Source organism: Typopeltis vanoorti, chromosome 10, assembly GCF_054136105.1.
Source record: "Typopeltis vanoorti isolate ZY-2024b chromosome 10, IOZ_Tvanoo_1.0, whole genome shotgun sequence".
NCBI classification, from domain to species: Eukaryota; Metazoa; Arthropoda; class Arachnida; order Uropygi; family Thelyphonidae; genus Typopeltis; species Typopeltis vanoorti.
Window position 1 is genome coordinate 85,497,615 of NC_143558.1, and position 18,864 is coordinate 85,516,478.

General features: G+C 34.1%; 1 protein-coding gene across 5 annotated transcripts in view; it reads right to left on the bottom strand.

Moving 5' to 3' along the window:
• Positions 1–18,864, bottom strand: part of LOC150102559 (echinoderm microtubule-associated protein-like 2) — a 373,793-nt gene that overhangs the window by 109,792 nt on the left and 245,137 nt on the right. For all 5 annotated transcript variants that reach the window (XM_090399817.1, XM_090399820.1, XM_090399815.1 and 2 more), the window contains one exon: positions 12,646–12,803. In XM_090399817.1, the coding sequence (XP_090255943.1) occupies positions 12,646–12,803 (158 nt within the window). The remainder of the gene's footprint in view (positions 1–12,645; positions 12,804–18,864) is intronic.

Genomic DNA, 18,864 nt, shown 5'->3' on the forward strand with positions numbered 1-18,864 from the left:
TTTCTTGTTTTGCCACTTCCCAAACAAGTACCTCATGATCACTCTCACCAACTGGTGGCAGTGTTAATACCTCATTAATAACAACATCGTGTGAAGTTATTACCAAATCCAAAACATTAAAGCCACTAGTTGCTTCAGTCATATGTGCTATTTATTTATATATAGTGATATTTATTTTTCAGAAATTCAAAAAACTCACTTTGCTTCATGTACATTATCACCCCCTTCCATTCTATATTCCTGTAAATGAAAGTTTCCCATCAGGATCACCTTTCTTACATGCCCAACTAATTTACCTAAACATTTCACAATCAGTATTCTCTACATTCCCTGGCCTATAACACCAACCTAACAGATATATACTGGCTTGTTAATTTCAACTTTGCAGCACACAGATTCAAAATCTGCACAATTCCACACTTTGCAAACACAACTCCTCTGCACTCATTATCAGTTCCTCCCCCTCCCCCTCCTATTTTCACCTTCCTATCCTTCCGGAAAATTGCATATCCTTCCATTTCTATTGCCGACATCAAATCAACCTCAGACAACTAAGTTTCATCATCATCACCAAATTCCAGACATGTACCCACTGGGGGGAGTGTACAGGATAATTATGATAGTACTACATGAAAAAGTTACACCATTACTAACTTCTGTCAATAGTTTTCTCCAAATTAATCTGTTATCTGTCAAGATTGTAACATTATCGGATCTTATTTTTGTCTTTTAAAGCATGTTTTACTGTATCAATCCATCTACATCTTCCTCTGGGTCTTTTTCCTGCCAAAGAACACTTGTTTTGCTTAATCTTTCTTTTCCTGTTTTGATTAAGTGAACATATCACTTTAGTTCTACTGGCACATTCTTGAATGCTAATAATGGCAAGTTCTTTCCTCACATCCTGATTTTTAATGTGATCCTGCCATTGATGATATCTGTTCACTCCACTAATCTTTCTTAGAACTCTCATATCAGAGATCTCCAGTCTTTGATCAAGTGTGTTATTTAACTTATGGCTATGAGAGATCCATAAGTCAAAATTGGTTTGAACACTGTCTTGTAAAAAGCTAATTTAGTGTTTTCACTAATTTCTTTCCTATTCCATATAAATTTATTCAGCTGACTTTCTATCATACCAGCTTTACTAATTGTATTGTATATATATATATATCCATATTTAATTTGCCATTTTCACTAAAAATTGTGCCTAAATAGCTGAAACGTTTTACTTGTTCTATAGGTTCACCATTCAGGACACAGTTCATGTTTTCAATGTTTCTGCCTATTTTCGATGTCTTTGTCTTTTTATTTCTGATTTTCATACCAAATTTATTACAGCAGTTATTCAATTTAGTCAGGGAATCTTGCAGACCATATACCTGGGAAAGGAGCGTCCTGGGTTTGATTCCTGTCGCTGATGTGAGGAGCTTAGGATCGTTCCCAGTCATAGCCAAGTTAGCCGATCTTGGGTGTGGATCGCAAGGTTTTTCTCCCCAGTTTATCTGGGGTTTTTCATCCTGCAAGCAGGCAAACCAGCCTTGAGAACTCACCATTTCTACAGACATAGGATACACTGGGAGGCATAGGGCTAACCACCTTATCCTTGTGTACAGTTGCAGTTAAATGAATAGAAAACCCTTGACAATGCAAAGTAAAAGGAAAAAAGCAAGAACTTGAAAAAGATCTTGCAGATTTGCACTGGATTTATTTAGAAGTATAATGTATAATATAAAGTATAATGTGCATCCTTGTCGCACACCTGATTTTACCTTAAACCACCTCCCTGTACCTCCTTCAATTCTAACTACTGACTTACAACTTAAATAGAGACTATGTATTGCTCGATATAATGTTCCATTTACACCATATAACTGTAGCATTTTAAAGAGATTTCCTCTTGGCACCTTATCATATGCCTTTTCCAGATGAACAAAACTTGAATACAAATCCTTCTTATATCCCAAGGTTTTTCAACTATGTCTTAAAGTGAAAATCTAATCCTGACAACCTCTATTTGGTCTGAATCCAGCTTGTTCTTCACCGAGTTTTCTTTCCACAATTTTTCAGTATACTTGCATAAATCTTATGAGAAACACTCAGTAGGGAAATACCTCTGTAATTCTCAAAATTTCAGTTTTTTCCCTTTTTATAGATGGATATAGATACTATGAGGGCTCTATTCCAATTATCTGGAATTCAAACTTCTGACCAGGCATTCTGAATTATGCAATGCAGTCACTGTAAAACTTTTATATCTCAATATTTGAGCATTTCTGGTGGAATTTCATCTATAACAGCATATATATACTAGCCTGTTAATTTCAGCTTCACACCACAGAGATTCAAAATCTGTGCATGCAGTATCAACTACAACACTTTGTGAATACAATTATTCTGTAATCATTAACAGCACTCCCCCACCTCTTTTCACATTCCTATTCTTCTGGAAAATTATACATTCCTTCCATTTCTATTCCCAACATCACATCATCCTCAGACAACCAAGTTTCACTTACACCAATTATCTTTACGTACACTGACTCAATCAATGCAATAAACTCAGCTCATTTCGAATACTCCTTAATATTTGAATACAAACATAACAATTCCTGTGTCTTTGAAGGTATTCTACCAGCACCAACATTCTTTATTCTAGCTGCTATACCACACTTCTTTCTTCGGTCTGACCAATCCTGTTTTCCTGATCCTGACTGATCAGAGCAAATCTTTTAGCATCCATCTACAGCGAGAGAAATAAAGCTATGTGAAAAATGCAAACCAATTTTCTTGATAAGTGGTTCCAAGATATATGCAAGTTTATATATATCAACCTCACACACACAAGAGGTTCCAAACCCATTAACCTTGAGAAGCAAGCTAAGAAAAATTATGGAAGAAAAACCTGGAAATGAAGAAATTTGTTTTGGGAAAAATAATGGTTGTTATGATCACATTTTTATGTTAAGACAAACAGTTGAGAAATCTATAAACAAAGGATTCATGCTTAAGTTTAGGACATCTGTAAAAGCATATGATAAGGTGCCAAGTAAAAGCTGTTGCATAATTAAGTGGCATAAATAGAACATTATATACAGCAATGTTTAACTTATACTTGAGTTGTAAAGTAAGCAGTTAGAACTGAAGGAGTTACAGAAAGGTTGATGTAAAATCAGGTGTAAGACAATTGATGTTCGTGCTATCTTTAAGAGAAAATGTGTTGCAGACTTATTAAGAAATGAAGAATGGTAAGCACATGTAAAACATACAGATTTATTTGCTCATATATATCTCATTCTTGTTACAAGAACATTGTTAGAGAAAGAATAAAAGACATTGTTAAAGAACATTTAAAATCCATGTGCCAAATAGCATGAGTTTAACTCGAGTTTCAGTCACAGATAAGTGAATGGAAGAGCAAACTTTTAGAGTTCAAAGTAAAATGATTATGGTAACTGTTATTCATAAATTATTAAAAAACTAAGAGCAGTTAATCGTGATTACTTCTCAGAGCTAGGCATTCAGTCAGAGTTCCTAAGATTCAGACAGCATCATAGCATTTCACATGTTTCAAGGAAGAAATAATCATATTTGTTTATGCTTATTTCTTCAGCTGTTCGCTTAGCCTTCAAATACATGCTACTCTTGCAGAATTTAAAACTGACACATCAATTTTGAAACACTTTCTTTTTACCAATTTCTTTCATTCTCTGTTTCTATGCCTTGTAACAAGGATGAAATATATAGCAACAAATATATCTATTTGTTTTAAATATGCTAAGCATTATTCATTTCATAATAATATATTAATATAGTTTTACACATACGCATAATCAATCTGTAAAACTAAGTAATTATAGGTCAATGCTTTGTAAAGATAAACTAACCCCTAAGGAGACAGCAATACAATAAAAACAAGCAGTAAATCAGTTTGTACAGAAACATTCACTTTTAGGCATTAAATTAAATATAAATTAAACATGCCAAGAAATTATATTCTTGTTTAATCCTTTATCCAAGTTTAAGTAAACAAAATTTGTGCATGAAGTATCTTCATGACTAGGCTACTTGTATATAAAGGCTTTTGACTCCACATCAATTGGCTTAGTATCCCATAATGCAAAGCATATTTCCTTTCAAAGGTTGAGCCTGCTTCAAAGCAGAACCTTCAAAGGAGCCTACTTTTGGGTGGCTTCTTTCAGGAAACTCGCTAGTTTGAATTGCATAGTCTTCTTGGTCTGATTTTCTTCATTGAAAAAAAAAAAAAGATTTATTCTGGAGACTGTTTCTCCAGACATATGACAACATGCAAGTCTACACAAAATAAGATAATTCACAAATGCAAGGTATTTGATAAACACTAATGAAAATAAGAGGATCCAATAAAAGGGTATCGCACAGACTGGTTGCACATAACAAGGACAGCTGCTGACGTCCAAGTGACAAATGTGGTTCAGTTGCTTCAATGTAAAGATCAGAAACAGGTGATGTTCAAAATGCTCCAGTTGCAATTCTCATAATAGACAGATAGTGGATTGGATCCAGAAATCAAAGTGTACTGCTCTCTTGTGGAAGCATAGACTTGAGACCCATAATGAAATCTTGATCTGATAAGTGCTTGACATAGTAAAGCAACAAACATTAATCCCAACAAGTGGAATCTTGGGTGCAAGGATGATCATCTTTCTTTGACAACTTTCAACTGAAATATAGGGTAGAAATATCAGATTCTTTGTCAATTATGAATTCTCTAAAAACCTTGCTTCTGTTACAAATGGGATTAATATTTGCAATGGGTCTGAATGAAGTATGAAATTCAGTATGAAGACCACATTTGTGACAAAAACACATAATTAGTTTTCTGTCATGAAAATCTGAACCCACATGAAAACACACCCAATTTGAAAGATAATCAACACCTTGCAAATATCTTTCTATGAACTTTATTGCAAGAATGACAAAAAATGGTAAAATCACCCATATGGAGGACATTAGGACAGCTGTAAGAAAGTTCTGTTATTGAGCTAAGTTTGACAGCAAATAGCATGACACTATGTAATAGAGAAACTTGTGGGACCCCCACCCCTCTTTCTTTCTTTCTTTCTTTCTCTCTCTCTCTCTCTCTCTCTCTCTCTCTCTCATGCAGGGAAAAGTTCAAAAGAGGGTTGATCCCACTCAGACTTGGAAGACTTGGTTAGAGAGAAAGTTTTAATAAAGAAGGGTAAGTTCCCTTCTAAGACAAAAGTTATGCAAGTGCATCAATATGCTAAATCTCCAAGTCATGTCACAGAAAATCAATAAAGTATTCATGTTTTAAAGAAGGATCTCTAGTGGATGATTGGATGATCCTAGTCAGATTACATTATCTCATGAAATGATGTTTGCAAAAGAACAATGTTTTGGTTATGTTTTTCCAAGTTTTTGCACAAGAAGCTGGTTAGAACAATTGGATGGTAATTTCAGATCCTTATCTGGCATTGGAAAGGCAATAGCCCTTTTTGCCAAGATTATGGAAATTTGTTCTCACAGAAAATTCTGTTGAATAAGTACAGCAGTCCTTCAAGAAATATTTAATAATATAAGCTGGACAAATCTTGGTATAAAAATTAATAACAGAAAATTAATACACCTAAGATATGCAGATGATATCATAATTTTTGCAAACACTCCAGAAGACCTTAATATAATGATAGAAGACCTATATCATGAAAGCAGAATAGTCAGTCGAAAAATAAACAGAGAAAAAACTAAAATCATGTTTAATCATTTTGTAACTCCAAAATATATAATAATAGAAAACAATTTCTTGGAACGAGTCTCTTCATATACATACTTAGGTCATCTCATTGATCTAAACTGTGGACTCCAAAGGAAATAAATAGAAGAGTTCAACTTGCCTGGAGTGCATTTATAAAATTGAAAAGTATTTTTCAAAACAATGATGTCCCACTCTGTTTAAAAAGGAAGACATTTAACCAGAGTATACTTCCAGTCACCACATATGGTTGTGAAACTTGGTCACTAACAAAAGCACTGGCAAATAAACTAACAACAACTCAAAGAAAAATGGAGAGGTTGATGCTAGGCATCACATTAAAAGATAAGAAGCGAAACACCTGGATAAGAAACCAGACTCGCATCACTGACATCATTCTTCACCATAAGTGACTAAAATGAAATGGGCCAGACATCTGTCCAGAAGAGAAGATGAGCGATAGACCACCACACTAATGAACTGGATTCCAAAAGAAGGGAAATGAGGCTGAGGATGTCCTAAAAGAAGGTGGAGTGATGAATTGTCAAATTAAATTGGGGAAAATTAGTCAACTATTGCCAAGAACAGAGAAAGGTGGAAAGAACTGGAGGAGGCCTTCATCCAGCAGTGCACAGAAAATGGCTGAAAAGAAGAAGAAATGTAAGGATGATATTCCTGGTTGGTACTAGGATACCACCACAGTGAATGAGAATTATTTTTATGGCTGTCACTCTTGATCTTTAAATCAGAGCAATCCCAAATTTAAAAACCCTTACAGATAAAAATGGATAAAAATTTCCCAATCAGATATTCACCTTTGCATGTTGCAAGTGACTCTGATATCAAGTAATGTACAAATGGTTTCTCTACTGGAATGGAGCTTGCTTAGGGTGCCCCCTAATAAACATGAGGATGAAAGATTCTCAAATGATGGGAGAATTCAGTACCAGAGTTCCCCACTCAAAGAGCCACATATGAATGCCCACTATCCAGCAAGAAACAACTGTGCTCAGAAGTGGAACATGGAACACCAGGTTACTCAGATACTATACCAGCACTGTAGCAAACCATGAGCCCAGTCCCTGGACTATGGGGTAGAACTTACTTGCAGACAAGTCCACTAGATGACTGATCCTAGTTTGGTCCTAGATGACCTAACTAGGATCAAATTTGCCAGTGCTTTTGCTATCCTTCCAAAGTAGGGCCCAGATTACCAGGATCCTGAATATTCACATATCTAAATTTTCAACTGAATGAAAAACATGGTGGCATGGTGTATGAGTCTGGAAAATAGAACAGGAAAAATAACTCAGGAAATGTAGAGCAGATAATACAAGAAGAGTAGACAAAAGATGAAAAATGAAAACGGCCAATACCATCACTATGATGTCTCTCTCCACCATGAACAGGCACCCAACATGGAATGGTTACAAATCTGGTCTTATGTAAATTTAAAATAATGTGACTTTTTTTGGGGGAGGGGGGACTACAGTACATTAGTAATGTAGATGAAGTGTTTATTCTTGAGAACAAACATGGAACTTTTTCAAGCCACTTAGGCTTCCAATAAGCAGAAAATCATATGCTAGGCAATGAAATTCATCTATCACCTAAAGATATTTATCAACATCCATGCTTACAAGTGGGTTTCAAACCTATGACCTATTGCTTGGAAAGTGTGTATGCTATCTACTCAGTCAACAGGACAAGTATAGGTAATGGTACACTAACAGGCATCAATTAAGCTGATGAATCATGCTAATGACAATAACATATATTTAAACTTCACTAATTTGCCTTCAAAAATTGCTCATTTTTTAAATGATTTCTATTTTGTTTGAAAATGATCTTTATTTTCTTTAAATTGTACAGAAGTCACATTATAATAGTTAGGAATCTAACTCTGTTAACACAATTATCCACGATGCAATTTTTGAGAAATCCAAGAGATTATAGCTAAAAAAATAATCTCCTGTATATCTCTCACTAAATCTAATGTATATCTCTGACTATATTTGTCATCCCATTTTCCAGCTGTAAGACCTACAGTGAAGTTGGGAAGTCAAGTTCTTGTTGACTTGCGCTTTGTGACTGTGCACTGATATTGTCGGTATCTGGAGAGTTCATCGAAAAACAGTTTACTGAAAGACAATTCATCGAACAACAATTCATCAAAAAAGCAATTCACCGAATAAACAATTCATCAAAAATCAGTTTATCGAACAACAATTAATCGAAAAAGCAATTCATCGAAAGGCAATTTCCAGAAAAAGCAATTCACCGATGAGCAGTTAATCGAAAAGATAATTCATCGAAATGCAATTGATTGAAAAATCACAATTCATCGAAAAATGAATTATAAGGCGTGTGGGGACGAAGATGTGTGTGCAATTTTTTTTTTTTTTTTTTTTTGATTATTTTGAGAAGTATATATCTTTTTATTATCCTATTATTTATAACTACTATTTATCCTACTTCGTTCGTAAAGCGATTTTTTGGCAGGGCATACTGGTTGCAGTGAATGATATCCACTGAGGCAGGTATAGCTGAGATGTTAAAAGAACATTTCATAAAGGGATTTCATCCTCGTGAAATTTTTTAGCTCATATTCTAACCGTTGATGAAACATGGCTTCGTCACTATGACCCAGAGAACAAACAACAGTCAATGGAGTGGAGACACAAAGGTTCTGCATAGCCAAAGAAGTTTTGAACCAAACAGTCAGCAGGGAAAGTTCTTGCCATTGTCTTTTAGGATATAGATAGTGTAATCCCTACCTCACCTCAAGAAAGGTGAAACTGTTACAGCAGCTCTGAAGGAAGTGAAGGAGGTACTGAAGGAAAATCAGTTCGAGAAACTAAACCATATTTTCGAACCAACTCGAAAATTCCAAAACAGAAAAATCAACTTTAAAAAACATCTCATCTCTGGAAAATGGAAGACTACAATAAAACTTGGCATGAACGTATAAAAAAAAGTCCTCTATCCTAAACTTATTTTCTACAAAACTGCAGAAACCGAGAAGAGAAAAATTGTACAGCTCATTTAATGAAACTGCTGAAAAGGACTTCAACATCCTACATTTACCAAGGATGTCAAGTGCCTTTATCAGGGCGTTTAACCTGAAGGCCCTTAGCCTGTCTCATACGAGGATGAAAGGTTTTCCTCTCTGAAACTTGGTTTTTTTCTTGCCGAAAAACAAGCGAACCGAATTGGAAAAACACGCAGGGATTTAAGGCCAGTTGCTTCTTCCTTAATTCAAAACAACTCAACCCAATTCCAATTTCCTTTAGCACTGTGTTTTCTAATTGTGATCTGCCGACCACTGGCATCCTTCAAAAGTCGAATAAGACTTCCAACCGCTGCTCATCTAAATATAATACCAGATGAGTATGCTTCTAAAAGGTTTACTGGTTTGTTTTTTAAGACTCTTTATTCATCATTCCTTATTTTATTATTTTCCTTTCCTAGAGAATATTTTAACCTTTTATTTTTTTTTTTAACACATTGCACCTCCTCAAAACCCAGAAATATACCCACACATATACTCTTCGGTATTCTTAGCCTATTCCTTCCCTTATTAACTGCAATTACTTGCTTCCGAGGTTATTCGGGAGATAAGTGCATGTGGCACTCCTGTCGTTGAGAAATAACAGAAACAGGAGTAAATAAGTGAAACATGATTGAAAAATCTTCAGGAATGAATTTTTTTCAAGTTTTCCAATATTTTAACTGTGAATTCCTGTATATTTTATTATTATATTGTGAAAAATATTTACATCAAAGAATCAATTTATTATTATTAGTAGTAGTAGTAATATTAATGATTAATACCATTTTCCCTCTTCCTCCTCCTCAATATAATGATTGTTGGTATAGCAATGCTGCTTTACTAAGGAATAATTACAGAACAATATGGATTCTTATTGTCTTTCTTGTCCGATTTGCCTATTTCCAGGAGGAAAAGCCTAGTCATCTCAGTATTAGGCCTACTAACTTACGTTCAGTAAATTTATTTATTTATTACATTTATTAATGAAAAAATTTTATTTGGATTCCGTATTTGAAACTTTTACAAAAAAATGTCGAACCCTTCCAGTTTTCAGTTCAGTTATATTCGGGGCTACAAAGAAAAATGTCGAAATTATGTATTACAATAACTCGCAGAATTCGCAGAAGTTTTCAGAACAAGAAACTAAATGCACGATTCGGTTTTAGTTCGTAATGGATCACTTTTATCATAACATTTCCGTAAAGAAGTTCCGAAATGATATTAGCAATTTCGCTCTGGCTGGATGAAATTTAATGAAATTTTTAATTTCAATCGACTAGATTTATTGTGACAAAATTTGGTAGAACGAATTTCTTAGCCTATTCCTTCCCTTATTAACTGCAATTACATGTTTTCGAGGTTATTCGGGAGATAAGTGCATGTGGTACTCCTGTCTTCCCTACAGATAAATCGCTAACTGTACAATGAAGCAGGATGTACACTTATATTAAATGCTCTAAAATGCAAGAAAATAATTATTACGTTTCAATGACCGCTTCCGTATGTTGACTGTATCATGAGTAACGTTCCGCATTGTTAGTGAACATTTTCTAAACAATAGTTTGCAAGAAATCTGACAATTTTCGGTGAATTGTTTTTTCGATGAATCGTCATTCGATGAATTGCCTTTTCGACAAATTGCCATTCGTTAAATTGTCATTCGGCGAATTGCTTTTTTGATGAATTGTCTTTCGATTAACTGTTTTTCAATGAATTTGCCTGTAACCAATGTTGTCAAATGTTACTGAGTATTGCTGAAATGGTCTGCATATTGTATTCCATTGTTTCTCTTTATATATATATATACACACACATACAGGTTATCCAAATATCTGGCGTCATCGTTAAAAGGTTATGCAGGAAAATCTTCTTCTTATATTAAAAACTCAACAGATTTTGTCTCTAAAATCAAGGACTTAAAACTCAAATCTTCTGACATCATGGTGAGCTTTGACGTGGTAGCACTCTTTACCAACATTCCGACACAGGAAGTTCTCCATATTTTAAAGAACAAGATTTCAAATAAAATGTTCTCTCTGCTATCTCACTGTGTAAACTCTGGCTATTTTGAATTCGAGGGTAAACTTTATAAACAGATCAAAGGATTAGCTATGGGAAGCCCACTCTCTCCTATATTAGCCAACATTTTTTTCGAGGATTTTGAACAAAAGGCAATCTCCTCTTTTAGTTTAAAACCAAGAATTTGGCTTAGATATGTGGACGATATATTCCTCATATGGGAGCATAGTATTGAGAATCTTCACAGGTTTCTCAACCACTTAAACAACCTCCATCAGGATATCAAATTGACCATGGAGTTTAAAGAAAATAGTTCCCTCTGTTTCCTAGATGTTAAACTCACCAAGATGCCTGAATCAATAAAAGTCTCTATATTTAGAAAGCCAACACACACGGACAGATATTTGCATGTGTCCTCACATCACCATCCAGTGCAAAAGTTGGGTATTATATCAACTGTTGCGAATCGTGCAAGATCTGTACTGTCAGATGAAGAAGAACTACAAAAAAGAACTACAACATCTGAAATGGACCTTTAAAAGCAATGGCTACTCTTTAAAAAGTATCAACAAACAATTATCCCATCATCAACATAGTAGCAACGTAGAGACACAGGACGACTCCAAAGGTTATATCTCCTTGCCATATATCAGCACACTATCCAATAAACTGAGTAGAATCTTAAAGAAATTTAACATACAAACGTGCTTCTCGACTCTTCCAAAAATAAGATCAAGTTTCAGCAACTACAAACAATCTCACAACCGTCTACAATTCCCAGGTGTATACAAAGTCACATGCGAATGTAGTAAACCTTACTATGGTCAAACGGAGAAATCTATCCTCCTACATCTCGAGGAACACCAGAGAGACATTGCTTACAAGAGAACCAGAGCTACTGCCCTATCAGGCCATGTCCTGTTTTCAATAAACACAAATAACGAAAGCAGCCAACATGAAGTAAATTGGACAACAACTTCAAACCTACATATGTGCCATGATGAGGTAGAACGTCGCCGTGCCGAGTCAAAAGAAATCACCTTGGACCCTCTTCATATGAACCATAATCTCAGCTATAATTTGGCTGACTCTTTCAGCTCTACTATCAGATACTGGAGATCACGTGGTTCCACACATGCACAAGTGTACAACAATAGAACTTTAACACGGACTATAGCTCAAGTTCATAATAACTGTAATTTACAGTCGAATATTATAGCTTTATAATTGTATAGCTTTAGAGTGTCTCAATGTTTTGTTTTCAGTGTCTTTTAATAATAGCTTTCTAAGTTCTTAACGCCTGATGAAGTAAATTCCGACGAAACATGTTGCGTTTCAAATAAATCTCAATTTGTTATAATTCTCGGTTTTTTAGTCAGTTTATATTAAAATGAATATATATATATATATATATATAATGAGAAACAATGGAATACAATATGCATAATATATGCACATACTGTGTGTGTGTGTGTCAAACCTACTCCCTGCTAGTTTGTTTTGTTGCAAAGTGGAGATGCTAGTCCACTCAGCCACTTAGGTCAGCTTATGTTTCAGGCATCAAGAAATAGAATATATCAATCAGAAATGACATTTGCAAGAAGTCACTGATTCTGTCACAACTGTGTAATTTTAAAATAACAATACCTTCTTGGGAAGGAAAAGAAAATATGTGATTTGAAATATGCATTATTGCTGACCCATAAATAAACAATACCTAGGAGAAAAAAACATTTGCTATAAACCTGTCCAACAACAAGTTCTGTTGTTTTTATATTAATTCACAACTGAGCTTCATATTTTCAAATGATAAACATACTTTTGCTTCTCTTCCTGTCAGGGCAAAGGTCTGATCCCACTCAGCAATTTTTCTGTCTCTGCCTCCTCCAGTAAGAAAAGTGCCATCTTTCATAGAGCAAACGGAAAATACACCCCCATCATGAGCATTATATATGGTTCTAAAAACTCTGTTGGAACCTATAGTTAATGACATTTATACTGAATAAATAAATATTTAAATTTAAAAAGCACTAAGAATATCTAAAACTGGCATAATAATAAAGAATGTTCAAATTATTTCTAGCTACTTTAAAATTTCTAAGTAATGTTCTGTATTTCTGTAAAGTCAGAAGAACATGTTTTGCCTGGTTGAATTTGAATTGTACTGAAGAATAGTAAGAAATCAGCTTCTTTGTTAGCAGCTCTCTGCTATATTTGGGTTGCTAACAAAGAAGCTGAAGCTGATAACATAAAAACAATGAAGACAAAAACAACAAATGTCAATGTAAACAATAAAAACTTAGGCACATAGAAATCATGAAATGATTCACATTAAGTAACATAAAAATATTCTGAAAAATAATGCACTGACAATAAACTAACCTTTTCTTAAGCCTGTTAGAAGCCATTAAAATTTTTAAAATATTTGGATCCATATATATATCTTTACACTACATGAGTTTCTACATCTGAAATTTGGTCCCTCTTACTGGTATTAATTTAGTAAAATTGTGTTTGTATCCCACTGATGATAGGAATCTTATTCTTATGCATGACAAAGAATAAAAGTACTTTAATTTAGGTGGCAGATGAACTTCAATGCCAAGAATGTGAGTGCCTCCTATCAAACATCCAAAATAGCATGCAAAAAAATGAAGGCATGATTTGCAAAGATTATGAATCCATTACTAAGCCATACATATTTTTCCATGTCCCTCCAAATTTTTACTTACTTAAAACAATATTTGTAAAAAGCAAATAGAAAAAAGTTACATGAACCAATGGCAAACCTCCCAAAACTTTCCTGATTCATTTCACAAATACAGTTTGAAGTTGAAATTCCCATGGTTTGTTGTATCTATATTTTTGTAAATATAAATATATATAAAAAAAAAGATACATACAGACCTATTGTGTACTTCAATCTGAAGAAGTACGCAATAGGACGTTACAAAATTAGCAATTTATTTTATTAGTGTTTTTACTTTTTTACAATTTTATAATTACTGAAGTAATTAAGTAATCCAGTAATTAATAAATACAGTCTTAGTTCCAATCTGAATGATGTTCATTTCCATCTTCAATCTGCAAAATTATACCTACTTTTGAACCATAGCAATTTTAGATGGGAGATGAATTTCATTGTTTGAGACCACCATTTTACTGGAAGTCTGAAGTGGTCTGAACAAGTTCTATATTTAGTCTCTAGAACAGGATTTCTGGACAATTAAAAGCAAATAAAAATACAAAAAAAAAAAAAAAAAAATACAGAGTGGACATAATTAAACTTCCACTATTCAGAGCCTTATGTAGTATATCTAACAACCAGAATGTCACCAAATTTGGTAGGGAGACTAATCATGACATGGAAAGAAGGATTCCCTGAAAAAATAATTCAGTTTGAAAAGTCTTCGATTGGGGGAAGGGGGGAGGGATATGACACTGCTGTAGCCAAGTAAGTTGAAATTTTGCATAAAATGAAGTTGAACACCATTTTTCTGGCATCATAAGAACTATAAAGTAAAGGGAAAACTTCACAAATGCATCCCTATTGATAGTCGTGCACCTCACTTTACTTTATCGTGTGTTGATCGTAAAGTCATTTTATCTTAACAAATGCTGCTCTTCATGAGTTCAGAACCTGCCAGAACTTGTGTAAAAGTCCTCTCTCAGCTAATGCAGTTAAATCGATGATTCAGAAGTTTGAAGAAACACGATCTTTGGTAGTTCGACCTGGCAGAGGACAGAAACCGGCACCACCAGGAGTACTGAAGAAGCTGATAACCCAACTGTCAACAGATCACACAAAAACATTGCTGGTAGTAGCAGCAGCACCTGTGGAGTAGCGCAACAACTGGATATGCCTTATTCCATGGTATGGAAAGTCTTGTGCAAAATCAGTACATTTTATCCATATATATGATCAACTGGCAGCCCTACATGATGATTATGATAAGTGACTGACATTTGCTCTGATGGTTCTGGTTAAACTGAAAGTCGATGATGCTTGGCCTTGGAAAATTCTGTGATGAGATGAGGTGCATTTTTATCTGAATAGGACTCTTAACACCCAAAATTGTCAAATTTGGGCTTTTGAATCAACCCATGTGCTTCAGGAACTCCCATTATGTTCACCAAAAATTGTCATTTGGTGTGGCTATTTTAGAAAGAGTGGATTTTATAATAAGGTCATTCTTTTTGGAGAACATCACTTTGACAGGACCAGTAACTTGTTCCATTACCACATGGAAATATCATGATATGCTGAACAGTTTCATCATTCTGCAATTTCAGCAATAACGATGTTTGGATGAGACCATTCTTATGCAAGATAGAGCACCTCTCCACTTGGCAGTGTCTCAAACTTGACATTCTTAAAGGACAATGCATCACGAACTGTGACAAACATTCCTTCAGACTCTTTCTGTTGTTGAGAATGCTGTGTACAGGATGCAATTTCTAGTCCATGAGAATAGTGACCACAGTGAACCAGGTCCTTTTTTGCATGGGTGAATTCAATGTGCTCGAGTTGTGCAACGGGTTTGTGACAATACACTCCAGTAACTGTAAGACCATAATTATTGTGCTAAATTAAATTGATATTAAATGTTTTATTGCTGTGTTATCATAAGTGCAACACAAAGGTAATCTTTCATTTCAGTTTAGTCTTTGTGATTCATTTGTCTGTCCATTTTAATACTTTTTATTTCTTTTTAATATTGTATAGTGTCATAATCCCCCACACACTGGTGATTTTTCGAACTAAAAATCATCCCCCCCCCCCCGTGGAATCCTTCCCATTGCTCAATTAGTCTCCCTACCAAATGTGGTGGGCATTCTGGTTGTTAGATCAAGCTACATAAATAAGGCTCTGAATAGGGGAAGTTTAATTATGGCCACCCTATATATAAAATTAATAAAAATTGGGGGGGGAAGGATTCTTAGCCTACCCACAGTATGAATGTACTATAGGTTTACAAAAATCTTTCTTTGTAGGAACCACAAAAACATTTGAACCATTCTCCAATTTTATATGATCAGTACAATGTATCACCCATTTCATTTCCCTCCCAGGTTCAAAATAATATTTATAGCAAAAATTAGAATCAAATGTTATATATTTTCTAGGAGAAGTTTCAATTATTTTACTAGCGGGCTACAACTATTCATCTACTTAATAAAGTAATACAGTGAACTCTATTATCAAAATCTCAATTAAACAAGAACGTTATATGACAAAATTACAAATTTCAGAGCAGCCTTGTTCCAATTTTTGTCATTGGAGAAGCTATGCTCTGATATCGGTTATGATTCCTTTGTTTTGTATATGAAGAATTGCAACTTTTCACTTTTTTTTAAAAATCTGATTAGTTTTTAATTTCCCTCCATATACTGGAAGTGTTCCAATTAAAGTATATTGCTACAAGTTTAAAGGCATAAAGCCTAATGTAAAAAAAAAAAATTCATTTATACTTTTTTTTATGTTAAATGTAATACTCAGCACCATTGTGACCCACTAAGCAACTAAGATAATGCCTAAGTGCAGCAAGTTTGGAGGGTGGCCAAAACCTTGAAAAATTAGTAACTGGATATACTTTCTTTTAGTGTTTCTTTCTTATTTGAAATACTTAAATTAGTATGATAAAGCAATCATTATAATACAAATGTGTGAACAAAATGATATTCTGATAGTCAGTTACTTGGATGTCAATGGCTAATGAGGATATATTCAGACAAGAGGTTCTCCCATTACATTGTTTTGCTGTTTATTTTTTATTATGTTTATATTTTCTTTAACTATTGAAAACTATATTGTGTTCATATTCTTACTGTAAAAATTATATTTCATATTTTTAAATGTTAAAATAAATTGTATCTCAACCATAAAAACACCACTTTTTTTTTTTTTTAATAATATATATATCCATGAATTTAGAGGAGGCAAAATATTGCTTATGTAAGAGCCACACATATCCATACAATATTCTTAGTAATAATATTCTATTTCTACAATGGCATAATTTTGGCTTGTAAATAAAATTTGTCAACATTCCATTTTCAAAGATGCTACTTCATGTATAAATCATGCTATTACTATCCTAAAAAGCCTATGAAAAATGTGACATGACTCATTTACTTCTCCTGAAAATGTGTTAATGCCTCCTATTAACCCAGCCGTATATTTGAAATATATGTATGTATATTTAGAGGCCAAGCATTACTGTGTGTGTGTGTGTGTATGAATGTTGCCTGCCAATTTTCTTTTATTCATTTTTAAGATTCTGTTATGAATTTAAACCTCTCATGAAAAAACTTGATAATGCAAGCACATGGGTGTACCTATAGAAAATATACAAAAGGAATAATATTTATCTATGTAATAAACACCCATAGCATTATTGATATAATTTTTGAAATCGTTTTTTGTACAAAACAAATTTAATTTCACAATTTTTTTGGAACTTTCCAGTCTGCATTTTTTCCCATCTTCTTTCTAAATTATTTTCATTTTCTTTCAATTATTTACAAGAACCATTTTTCTTGAACCAATACAAAGAAATAGAAAGAACAATCAATTCACTTGCGTAGCTGTATTATTATTTGTGAGATCTTCAGACTGTTTTTCAGACAAAACTACATTATATTACAGTGCTTTGTTCCATTTTTTAAGCCTTTTTAACACCAGTTTCACTATTCTTTAATAAAAGCACAAAAGCAGAAGAAAACCTTGCCCATTTGAGTGAGAAATGGGCAAGGAAGATTAAACTCAATGAATGATGATGGTCATGAGGAGACAGAAGTGGCTAAAATAGTTGAGTTACTGAGTGAATACTTTGAAGGCATATATCTTCCTAGTGAGGTTACTGTTTTAACCTATGTGACAGACACTAATGTGGGAACAGAGATAGATGAATTGGGGGGGCTTAGGATATTACAGAATCTCAATGTAAATACAGCTGTGAAATTAGATAGGATATCAGCTAGGGTTTTGCGAGAATGTACACTGGAACCGGCAATGCCTCTGACTAAGCTGTTTAATTTAAGTCTCAGCTCTGGTAGAGTTCCAAGGGAGTGGAAAGAGGGCAAAATTATTCCTTTGCATAAGGGAAGTTCTAAGACTACAGTAGCAAATTATAGACCAATTAGTATCTCAGGCATGGTGATAAAAGTACTAGAAAAATTAGTAAAAAAGGGAATTCAAGAATGGGTAGATAAAAATATGATACTGTATGAGGGTAAACATGGCTTTGTGAAGGGTCGGTCATGCCTTAGTAATTTACTAAGGCATGACCGACTTTTAATAATATAGTATCAGCTGAGTTGGATAAAGAAAATGGCTACACAATGATTTTGCAAAGGTGTTTGACAGAATACCACATCGAACACTGTTACACAAATCAGAACAAATGGGGATGGACATGACACTGATTAAGTGGATAAGAGGGTGGATGCTGGACAGATATCAAAAAATGGTATATCGAGGGGCAGAATCGAGGTGAAAGCAAGTAACTAGTGTACGGATCCCAGATACATTGGAAAAAATACAGGACACTTATGACCAAGGATGAAAGTTTAGTATGTGCATCCATCACATATGCCAGTCTTACAAAATGATTCTAACTTTCCAAGTGTGTGCTTGGTAAGGTTTACTATGCACACACTTTACTAAGTATAAGTAAACAAATATTAATTCCAATTGTTAGGCTGCATATTTTCATTAAGCCACTTTAAGTTGCCTTCAAATGTTTTTTTACTTACTATTATAGATACAAAATGAGTGTTGAGTGTCTCAAGGCGAGTGATGAGTGCTGCCATCACTTGCTTTGAGAAAATAGTGCATCTACAGTTCTCTGTAATGACGGAGAGCGATGTTTTTAATAGAATAGAAATTGTAACTCATCAATTTTGTTATTCAGTCTTGAACTCTAAAATATAGGACAAAAAGCTGTCCCGAAGAGTTTTCTCGGGACAACAGGATGCATTAGTCAAAAACAAGACGATCACGTATTTTGCGGGATGTCTGGGATCCCTAGACTAG